This window comes from Arachis duranensis, chromosome 1 (assembly GCF_000817695.3).
Source record: "Arachis duranensis cultivar V14167 chromosome 1, aradu.V14167.gnm2.J7QH, whole genome shotgun sequence".
Classification (NCBI taxonomy): domain Eukaryota; kingdom Viridiplantae; phylum Streptophyta; class Magnoliopsida; order Fabales; family Fabaceae; genus Arachis; species Arachis duranensis.
The window spans coordinates 62,153,663-62,165,754 of record NC_029772.3 but is presented as its reverse complement, the minus strand read 5'-3'; the positions used below and the strand labels follow the sequence as shown (position 1 = coordinate 62,165,754).

Here is a 12,092-nt window from a genome sequence, read left to right as displayed (position 1 = left end):
CTTAGAACAGATATTCAAACCTTCATACAACAAGAAGGAAAATCTCTCTATGAGACTTGGGAGAGGTACAAGGAGATGCTGAGAAAGTTCCCTCCAGACATGTTTGCTGACTAAGTCTAACTCCAGATTTTCTATGATGGGATCACCCCTGCTTCACGAATCTCATTGGATAACTCAGCTGGAGGATCTCTGCATATGAAAAAGACCACTGATGAGGCCTTGAAATTGATAGAGATGGTGGCCAATAATCAGTATTTATACTCTTCAGAAAGAACAGTGAAGAAGGGAGTCATGGAATTAGATGTCCTGGAAAGCATTCTTGCCTAAAACAAGGTCATGTCCCAACAAATCAATGCCATCACTAAACACTTAGCGGGCAGGCAAGTCTCAGCCATGAACACCCAAGATACTTCTTTTGACATGAGTGGTGGAGTTCTTCAAGTTGAAGGCTTTGAGTATGGTCAATCTTCTGTTGAGTAAGCAAATTACTTGGGGAATTCTTTTAGGCTACCCAACAATGATCCTTTCTCTAAGATATACAATCCTAGGTGGAGAAATTATCCCAACTTTGGATGGGGGAATCAAGGTCAAAGGAAACCCAATTTCAACAATAACCTTCACAAAAAATAACCTCAACTCCCAATACCATTCCTCACAACCCCCATAACCATCACAAGAATCCTAATTTCCTCAAATGATTTCCAATATGAAAAATGTCTTGGAAAAACTCTCCCATAACACCTCCACTTTTATGCAATCCACTCAAAATTTCATATAAGAAAATACAGCCTTAATTATAAATTTAAAAATACAAGTAGGACAAGTTGCTCAACAATTAGCCAAACCCACAAATGCTTTTTCCAGTGATACAATTCCAAATCCAAGAGAAGAATTCTATACTATAAGTTTAAGGAGTCGCAAAGTGGTTGGCAAAGAAACTATAAGAACTTACAAGCAAGAGGAAGAAGAAATGTAGAATGTCATGACTCAAGCAGAACATGTGCCTACTAGTCCCCTTGTACCCTCACTTCAAGCTTCAAAAGAGCCACCAATGGAGTTAGTTAAGGTGGCAGAATACATGCCCAGGATTCCATAGCCTCAAAGGCTCAGCATCCAATAATAACAAGGGTGGGGCCTAAGGGCCCAAAATTGGCGCCCAACGCCCATGAAAAAGCAAGTGTGGACTCCCAGGGCCCAATGTCAACTCCTCAGTGCTCAAGATTTTCTGACACCTAAGGGCACCAACGCCAAGCACCTAACCTTGGCGCCTAACACCTTCGAAAAAGAACAAAGCAACAACTTCCCAGCGCCCAATGCATACGATGAGCAACACATTGGCGCTTAGCGCCCATGATCAAGACCAACCAAAGAAGCCCTGGCGCCTATCGCCACGGGCCAGCGCCCAATGCTCACGCACTCAGGCCCAGTTTCCTTTAACAACAATAGACATTTTACATGGCCCACACACTCCAAGAATTTAACATTTGAGTTTAGTTAGTTTAGTTTATCTTATCCTTCAAGAAAAGATAAGATTTGATTTAGTTTAAATTTAAAAATTAGGTTAGGATTTAGATTATAAATAAGATAGAGACTAATAGTCTCGGTATCCAGCATTCATTAGCATATTTCATCTTTTATTTTTGTTTGTCTCCCTGAGTCACTAATGGGGAATTCTTTTAGACCACAGAATGATCATTTCTCAAAAATATACAATCCTAGATGGAGGAACCTCTCAATCTTGTGCAATCACAGAATCCTTCACCTTTTGAGCTCATTATAGAAACACTGTCTCAATCAACCTCCATATTTGTTCAATGAACCTCAAGCTTCATGCAAGAAACACAAGCAATCAAGAAGCTTTCATCAGGAACTTAGAGGTGCAAGTGGGACGAATTACTAAGAAATTAGCAGAAAAACCAACAAATTCCTTTCAAGTGACACAGTACCTAATCCTAGAAAAGAATGCAACGCTATTAATCTTAGCAGTAGAAAAGTGGTTAGCGAAGAATCCTCAAAGAAAAATGAAAAACAAGCTGAGAAACCATCAAAAATAAAAGGGAAGAAGAAACCAAAGAAAGACAACACACCTCACCTCCTGAAGTCAAGAAACAGAAGACCTACGCACCTAGAATCCCATTTCCTCAAAAATTGCAGAAGAAGAATCAGAAAAAAGCAATTTTTTAAATTCTTAGAAGTTTTTAGAAAGTTACAGATTAACATTTTTTTCGCAGAAGCTTTAAAGTAAATGTCCCTCTATGCTAAATTTGTGAAGAAATTATTGTCCAAAAAAATCTCAAAGAAGATGAGACAGTGATACTTACCAAGGAGTGTAGTGCCATTATCTAAAACAAACTGTCATAAAAATTGAAAGATTCAGGAAGTTTTCAAATTTCTTGCATTATTAGAGACATCCCCATTGGGAAGGCATTGTGTGATTTAGGAGCAAGGATTAATTTGATGTCCTTGTCCATGATGAAAAAGTTGCAAATAGAAGAAGTGAAACCAACAAGGATATCTCTGTGATTGGTAGATAGATCAATAAAGTTTTTATATGGAATCGTAAAAAATGCCTTGGTCAAAGTAGAAAAATTAATCTTTCCTGCTAATTTTGCAATCCTTGATATGGAAGAAGATGAAGATGCTTCAATCATCCTAGGGAGGCTATTCTTAGCCATAAAATAGGCTCTCATAGATGTCTAAAAAGGTGAGTTAACATTGACGGTTCATGATAAACAAATAATCATCTAATCTTTTGTTTTTGTTTGTCTTCATGAGTCACTAATTCCTTTGTGCTAGGGTTAGGAGCTCTATTTAGTTTTATGAATTGATAATGATTGTTCTTTTATCTTGATTTGTGGATTGATACTTTTTAAGAACTTGAGTTTCGTTTTATTCTAAATAAATTATTAAAGGTATTGAAAAATATCTCTAGTCCATCTTGGATTTCTTTATTATCCTCGAAAAGTTATTTTTAGGATTAACTTGAAACTCATTCTCGTAACTTTTCAATTGACTAAGAATAGCTTTAAACGTTATGTGACATTAAATCGAAATTGCATTTTGATCCTTTTAATGCTAATTAATTGACCAAAAAATTAGCTATTAGTTAGGATAAGAGAAATTAAATCATTAAGGGATTGGAATTTAATTACATATAATTTATCGTGAAAATATCTTTGCATGAATTAAAGTAATAAATATGAATGTTTCTTTTACTGAGAATTAAACATCTCTAAACCCTAACATCTTCATCGACTATCAATCCATCTCATCATTACTTTGTTTTTATTGATAATGCTTTAAGTTCGATTCTTCCTCTTACAAAAGTTCATTAATCTAATTAGGATTTTAATTAATATTGTTTGTTCAATCCTTTAATTCTCATGAGAACGATACCCACTCGTCGTAATATTACTTGAATTAATTTGGTGTATTTGCCAAAGTCCTCGTCAGACACCAGAAATTTGCAAAAAATCAAAATTGAATTAGAGGTCAAACTCAAAGTATCAAAAAATGGGGCACTAAAAAACGATTGAAAAAATTAAATCGATTAAATTGAAGAAAAATTCACCATAAATGCAATGACAATGATAAAATATTAATCAAAATTCTGAGGAGAGAAAGATTTAGAGAGAAAATTCATTGAGTGAGAGTGAGAATGTAAAAAGAAAAGGGAGGTTTTTGAAATGAAAGAAGAGAGAGAATGAGTTCCGTTTTAAATTCGATCGCATAAGTCGTCGATAAAATTATATATTAACGGCATCAAAATACATCATTTCATTAATGAAATTTTACTAACGGTTTACCAATAGGGAGTCAATAATAAGGTTGACGTACAGGAAAATAATTTATTTTTCGTTATAAATTTAAATAAATATTTAATGTCCTTTACTAAAAGTCGGCCATCGGTATTTAATAATTAAATTATTTTTAAATACAATAATTTTCCGCCGTTAATATACTTATTTCAAAAATTTTAGTATTAGTTATTTACTCACAACTATATAGCCGGTAGCCACTTACGTTGGTAATATATTTATGCATCCATTAGTGTTAAGGTAGCATCAAATTTTATCGACTACTTGCCTATTGATAAACTTAATATTTGAAAAACAAAATAATTTTTTTTATTTTATCGACGCCTTCGTGGTCAAGCCATCGGCAACTTCCACCTCCACAGCTTCTGTTGATAGCGTCTTAGGTAAGTAGCGTGTATAGCAGTGATAGTAGTTAATATTAGGTTTAATTACTCTATTGACCTCTATAGTTTCGTAAAATTTTTAATTAGGTCCTTATACTTTTTTTTTCTTTTAATTGAGTTTTTGTACCAAATTTTTTTTTTAATTAAGTCTCTATATTTTTTTTCTTTTTATTTGAGTCACTGTACCAATTTTTTTTAGTTGGATCTCTATACAATTAAGCTAATTACTACCAAGAGAGACCTAATTAAAAAAAAATTAATACAGAATCCAATAAAAAAAGTATAAAAACCTAATTAAAAATTTCGCAAAACTATAGAAACCAACAAAGTAATTAAACGTTAATATTAAGGTTTTATGTTTGCAACAAAAAAATAATTAAAAATCTTAATTCATTTTTTTTAGTTAATTTTTTAATTTCTAAATAGGACTTTTGAATTTTTTATACTTTTTTATGTTTTCAAAATATAAATTTTACTTATTTAAATATTAAGAAAATGCTTAAATGAATAAATTAAAACTTCCTATTATTATTATTCTGTCAATAATACCATAGTAGCTATGGGATCTCTCAATTACCATGATGATTGAAACTTTTTTAAAAAATCTGATGATCCACCACTTGAAAGTCATATATTCCTCAAATAAAAGTTGTGGACTTATGGAGATTCCGCATGGGACAGGACATTACAAGTTGAGTTTGTGATAACTTTTATTCATTGGCTGGTTTTAATATTAATCACACTACTTTGGCGGTGATCTCCAACCTTTATATTATTTTCCTCATAGATTTGATTTGTCTGCATCGGTCACGGTTATGATATATATTCCGATTTGTTCACCAATTTGTCTTGGTCTCATGGAATCAATTCAGTGAATAGGATACCCAATCAGTTAGAGGAAACATGAATAAATAAACATATCTATACATCCCACATGTACATTTTTTTATTAATTTTTATTCCTGAAGGCCACACATCCAAATACCGAATTTAGATTCTCATTCAATTTATAATTCTTATTATATGAGTTTTATTATTTTAATTTTAAAAAAAAATTAATTTTTTTATTAATTCTTTTATTTTAAAAAAAATTAATTTCCAAATATCATGGAATAGTAATACATGATTATTTTATTTAAAATTGACATCAAGAGATAAAGACTAGAAAACAAATTTAAATTCAGAGCTTGTACACACCATACTTTTCTTTTTCCTTTTTTATTTTCCTTTTTAAATTTTAGAATCCTCAAGTTGTTTTTGTTACATGCAGAAGCTACATATCAACACAACTTCTAGATACTTCTGTGTTACAAAAGAACTCAATAAAAAAGACACTGTGCATGAATTATTTAACGATTATATTAACTATCAAATCAATCATTCTTATAAAATATATATTGAAATACAAAAAACATATTAAAAATAAGTTAATTTCACATATATTTATACATAAATACATAATAGAGTAAATTATTATTTTTACCTATAAAAATTGAAAATGCTGACATATCTATTCATAGAAGACAAAAATTATCTTTTGTACCTATAAAAATTGATTTTCGCAAGCAAAATTACCCAAACCCTAAATAATTACATAAAATCCCCAAACTACCCTCTTCTCTTCTCTCACGCACGCATTCACCCTCACTCACTATCTGTAGCACCTAAACCACCACTACCGTATCATCTCTCCTCTTGAACATCAACATAGCCCGGCCATTATCCTCTTCAAAATTACAAAATAGAACAAACTCATATCAAATTAAAAAATAGAACATGCATAGATTCAAAATAAAACCCTAATTTCTTAGAACCTTCACTAAAAATTGTCAATTTCTCAGATTCAATATCACTATTTTCGTTACAAATGACACAGAACATTAATTCGATTTTGGCGACGCTGGGAGGAGATGACGAAAACGCATCGCTAGGAGAAGAGAGCAGCGACACCGAGAGAAGGAGAAGACGAAGATATGACATTTGAAAAAGGAATGAACTCAACATTGAACAATTGTTAGTGTGTACATAATATTATTTATTATCCATATCAAACTCAGAAGAAAAACATGTATGTTGAATCCTCATGTCATAAATATATCAAGTTAAACTTGATCTATAATTCTATATAATCTTCCTGCAACAGAATTAGAATCCCCTCCCCGAAAAAATTACTGTGGGCCAGGTACTGTACATTATTACATTATTAAGAATGGGGTATAAGCCAAAAATGATATTTCATTATATCTTATCCCAAACTATATTATAGTATTCTAAAAAATTGAATAAAGAGCACCATACAACAAAATCTGGTTGTAAGCTTGTATTAACGATTACCATGATAAAATAAAAGGCCTTGCACAGATCTATGTGTTTAAATGCAACTTTGATTTGTTTGAGTGCAGCAGCACATGCTTCTGTATCCACATCAAATCCTTCTCCTAAGAAACTTGTTCACATCGACCTTCCATTATCTTGGAGATGAAGAATCTGATCAACTAACTTCTCTGGAAGCTTTTTAGCAGCCTGTGCAAGTATGAAAAAGTTAACATAACAACGCATTGAAATCACTTCAATATGCATATATAAAAGAGGTGGAGTCCAAGGTGTCTATGTTTACGGTGGCTACAAGCCTAAAATAGCTAAAAAACTTTAGCAACACTTAGAAAGTGTTGCTAAAATTAAAGTTATACTTGTTTACATTTTCGTAGCACTTTTCTAAGTTTTATTTGTCAAATTAAAAAACGTTGTTAAATAATAAAAAAACATTACTTTGACTTTAGCAACACTACCAAGTTTTACTAAAATTGGGTAGTCAACATAGCCACTGTAACCAGACACCATAGCATGCACCTATAAAAGAATCTATACCAAACTAACCTGGAAGTTCCTCATGTGCAAGATTGGTTCACATCCGACATCTGCCACTGATTTGCCGTTCGGAGTCTGCAACTTAAATCGCTCTGCATTGTACTCAGCGAGTTTATTTTCTTTGTCCGGTAGGTGATGGCAAACTTTCAGAAGCGAGTCAAGAGAATTCATCTGGAGTTAAACAAGCAATTAAGCAACATCTTAAAAGAATAAAATTTGGAGGACTTAATTACTTGTAGTTGTAGTCCAGTGACAAATCACAAGGCATTGCTCATTGATTCGTCTAAACTGCGCGACAAATTATACCTTCATGTATGGACAAGATGCACAGCCACCATGAATGGAACAACCCTCTCCACTAGCCACTCCTGGTACAACAGGAAGTGTGATATCACCCAATTGAACAGAATGAGGACTTGAAGGCAAATTTGATGATGTGCTTGAGATTGAGTCCGATGAAACTGGAAAGACAATTTCAACGGTAACTTTTGATCCCTGTGAAGAGGACTTTGTAGGATCCAACAAACTACGGACGGCAGCAACAATTGAAGTTATCATCCCTGATTCTGTCCCAAGAACAAATTGAAGATGATCATCGATGTTTCTATCCAATGATTCTTGAACCCTGTCTTTTATGAAATCTAATATGTTCTGGGTGGAGCCTACTACACCCATTCCCCTTCGTTTCGCTTCCATTGCCAATGAAAACATCTCTCCAGGTACCTCAAGATGAGCAGTAAGGAATGCATCACAATACATTTCCTTTATCTTCTCTACAACCTCATGGCCAAATAAATGGTGAACAATGCATGTTCCATCCTGACACCAAGAGAAAAGAGTATTTGGTCATGAATGAGCTATAGATTGATAGTACTAGCTTCACAATATTTTATTATAAACGGCATCTACAATGAAACCCTTATCCAAATCTTTTCTAATGGCTTTGCATTGTCACTCTCTATCCCTAGCAATTGTGCCTACAAGGATAAAACATCTTTTTTCTTTTCTTTTCTTTTTTGGACAGGGAAGATAAAACATCTTATTTACCTGAAAATAGTGAAGTCGTGGAAGTAATGATCTAATAGAGTCAAGACTATGCTCAGGATGTATTGCTGCAATCTCTTCATCAGTCATGTGTGTCATCTGCAGGAACAATTCTTTGATATTTGCACCCATGTATGAATCAGGCCCATACCATACACTCAAATCCGGCACTTGAGCAAATGCCTGTGCCAAAGGGGAGACCAAAATGTCAATTTAAGAAGGAAAAAAAATCTTAAGGGACTTAAGTGGCCTGGTGCTCATCACATGATGCATCGACATGACCATTACCAAGCCAAAGGTAAATTTGCATCTGACCAACCTGTAGAATAGTTTGGACAACATTTGATGAAGTACAGGTTATTGTTGGTACAAGCTCATGCGCATATGCCTTTGTCTCTAACTTGGTGTTAATGTATATAACATGCAAAGAAGGAGCAGAGTTAGAAGCTGCCTGAAGATACTCCATATATATAGGAGTAGCTGCAGCATCAGCCAGAGAGCAGCCGATACGCTCATTTGACATCCTATAGACACCAACCTGCATATAATTAGACAAATAGTAAGGACGATCTAACATGAACATTGAAGTTTACCACCGCATTCAATTCATGTCATAAGGGAAAATTTTGTAGCAATCAGCGGCTCCTACACATGCTTCGCCTATCAATCATGTATTATGCCTGCTGATGGCAATTGGCAAATGTTCAAAGATAAGTAGGCAGAGAAAGGCATACCTCATTATAACCAGCTTGATCAAGGATGGCTCGAACATTTTCGGACATAAAATCCACACCTAATACTGTTATGAATTGGCATCCGGCTTTTGCCATTTTGACCGCTGTATCTGCCATTACCAGAGAATCAGATATATAGATATGTGGCCACTGCTTCTGAGCAGCAGTTAGGATGCCCTGCACTTCAGGATCCATGTAAAAATGTGCAACCACGCCAATTTTCTTCTCCTTTAGCACTTTAACTAGTTCATTGACTTGTGACTCATTCGGGAACAGGTATTTGGCCTGAAGGAAAGCTAGAAGGAAATTAGGAGTTTAATAATATGATGCCAATATTATTAAGAGATATAATAAGTGTTATTTAAATAGTTAAAGGTTAGTCCCAATAAGGCCATTGCAAAACCCTTTTCATAGTTAGTTCCTTTTCACTCTCTGTTACATGGATTTGGGATATGGAATTTTCAATTTTGAGGAAGCAGCCATTATTATGTGATGTAAAGGTATCCTGTTTTCTCTTTTTCTCTTAAAATCTCGTTGATTAGATTACATGGGACCTTCATCGATGAAATGCTTCGACAAATTTGGATACAATGACCTTTCAGAAAAGGAGCAAAAAAATGGGAACTTTCGACAAAACTGTTTGACAAACAAAACATTCCACAAAATTACTATCCATTCTGGTTAATTTTGTGCAACTAACCCAATAAAATCAAGAGAAAATGCCCCTTTTTTGTCCTTCATCATTTGTTCGATTAGGGATAAAGCCATACTCCAGAATTTGAAAATTCCTAACCATTCGAGGAATTGATCTAAACAGCTCTATAAACGTTTTACCTGCTCATTATATCACGTGCCGTTTACCAATAACAGAAACCGCTTAAGCCAGTTATTTGAATGGTGGAAGACCACTTTGTCGATCGAACAAATTGGTCAGAAAATCAAATTAGGGAGCAGTAACAGAAAACGGCAAGATAGTGCTAACCTGAGCCTGGGCGTAGGTCCCTTTCGGAAAGAGTCCATCTGCGGAAACAACTAAAGAAGGAAAAGGCTCAAAGGATTCCTTTCCTTCTTTCTCAGCAACCAACTGCTTCGTCCTCTTCTGCATGCTCACAAGCACGTTGTGCCACGTGTTCACCCTTGACCTTCCGGTCCCTGAACTCCCCAGGCCAACGTTCAGGCCCAACAAATCCTCCGTCTTCACCTTCAGTACCTCCTCCGGCTCCGACCCATTCATGGCCCAAACCAGACACGCGCAGTACCCCCGCGTGACCTCAGAGTCGCTGTCCGCCGCCATCCTCACCTTCCCTTCATCGTCCAATCTCACCTCCACCCAGACCCGGGCCGTGCAGCCCATCACCCGGTTACGATCCACCCGCTCCGAATCATCCATCTGCGGCATGAGCCCAGCGTAGTGCAGCAGCCGCTTTACTCGCTCAACGGGCTCCGCCAGGGATTGGAACTCGCGGGAGAGGTGGCGGAGCTTGGAAGGGAGGAGCTGGGCAGTTTCCGAGGGGGAGAAGGAAATTAAGGCGGAGCATGAGAGAGAGTTGGGTTTGGAGGGGTTTTGGTGGGTGCATTTGATTGGTTTGGAGAAGGGTATGTTGCGTTTGTGGACTTGGCGGAGGGTGAAAACGGGTCTGGACTTTGAGAAGAACGAGGGAGTGGCAGGGAAAGGTGTGGTTGTTGTGTTGATGACCATGGCTGCAGGAGCATCCATGAGAGGGCGGTGTTCGGGTTTTGCGGAGGTGAACGGAAATGGAATTGGATCTAATTGGAGGGGCAACTGGAGGTCTATAATAGTAGGTGCAATTTTCCAAACAAAATGACATCAAATTACATTCAGATTTAAAAAAAAGGAAAAGGGAAAAAGTTGGAAAATTCGGAGTATTGTAATGTCAACATGGTAATGAAATTCCAAATATCATATTCTTATGGGAATTCATTCATTCATTCATTTATTAACTACTAACCATAGTTAAATCCTAAAGTAGTCCTGAAATTCACAAAATACACCGATTTAAATTTTGATTTTTTAATTGCACTAATTACGTTTTTCAAATTGTAAAAAATACATCAAGTTAGTCCCTTTTAAATTTTTCGTTCATATGTTTTGCGGACAAGAGTGACGTAGCGAATTATTGTCACACTGGAGTGTCTAACGGTTACATGATGTGACAATTAAAAGTCTATGACCCAATTTCATTCCAGATCCCTTTTTAAACCCTAACTCAGAAGTAGCGTACCACTTCTTCCTCTCCATCATCTTCTTCATCTTTTTCTTCTTCCCTGCTCATTCTCGTAGCCGTTGCTCTGCTAGTTGGATGATGGTTGGACGTGCAGATGAAGGAGAGGGAAGTTCTATGCGATCAACGATAAGGAGGCCAAGTCAGAGTAGAACCTCGCGAGTACCAGAGCGGTGTGGGTGTGGGAAACGTCCTGTGCTCCGATGGTCTGTAGCGGAAACCCACCCAAATAAACCTTCTTTGGATGCCCGAATTACAACGTGAGTGTTTCTTGAAGATTTGTTGTTGAGTATTTTGATGGTAACTGTTAAATTTCGTGTTCACAGAGTAGTAGAAGAAGATGGTGTGGATTCTTTCGATGGACAAACATTGTAGAAAATGATAAAGGAAATTTGAAAGACATTGCGGCATACAATAATGAAGAAGTGAGCGTCAGTCTTGCTTTGAGGATTGGCAATTTGGAGGCTGAGTTAGGGACCCAGAAATATATGATACAAATGTTAGGATCGCTGTTTTTTTCCCTGTTAGTTGTTGTTTTAGTTGTGATAGTAAAAATGTAAGAACTATTTTTGAAAGCATATGTTAATGAATGTATGGGAACTCTTTAGTTTATTGGTGTGTTCTTTGTAGATAGATTTTACAAAAATGGAATCCAAACTGAATGAACAGAAGAGGTAAATTGATAATAGTAGTTGTTGATTATAAACAAGACATTGTCAATATAACACACTATCAAATGACCACATAAGGATAAACAAAATGATACAGCCACCAATTATGAAACAAGACAAAATACTCAAAAAAAAAACAACCAATGCCCAAATCCCATATATATTCTGAAATCAGCAGCTAGAACATCCAATATCAAGTGTTTTTCTTCCTTGGTGCCTTGAACTGTGGTGTTGGAACAAACTTCATAAAATTTGTCAACTTTGAAGATGTGGCTGCACTTGCTCCTTGCATGGGATCAATATAAGTAGTTACTAGCTGTGGTGAGTCCCT

General features: G+C 35.7%; 1 protein-coding gene across 1 annotated transcript; it reads right to left on the bottom strand.

Annotated features, from left to right (window-relative positions):
* Positions 1-6,287: 6,287 nt before the first annotated feature.
* LOC107489364 (quinolinate synthase, chloroplastic) lies at positions 6,288-10,707 on the bottom strand. Its single transcript, XM_016110119.3, has 7 exons — positions 9,830-10,707; positions 8,848-9,132; positions 8,433-8,651; positions 8,117-8,296; positions 7,376-7,888; positions 7,079-7,240; positions 6,288-6,724 (listed from the first exon to the last, which is right to left on the bottom strand). Exons 1-7 carry the CDS (start codon positions 10,562-10,564, stop codon positions 6,653-6,655), a joined length of 2,166 nt encoding a protein of 721 aa, XP_015965605.1. The 5' UTR covers positions 10,565-10,707; the 3' UTR covers positions 6,288-6,652.
* Positions 10,708-12,092: the final 1,385 nt, after the last annotated feature.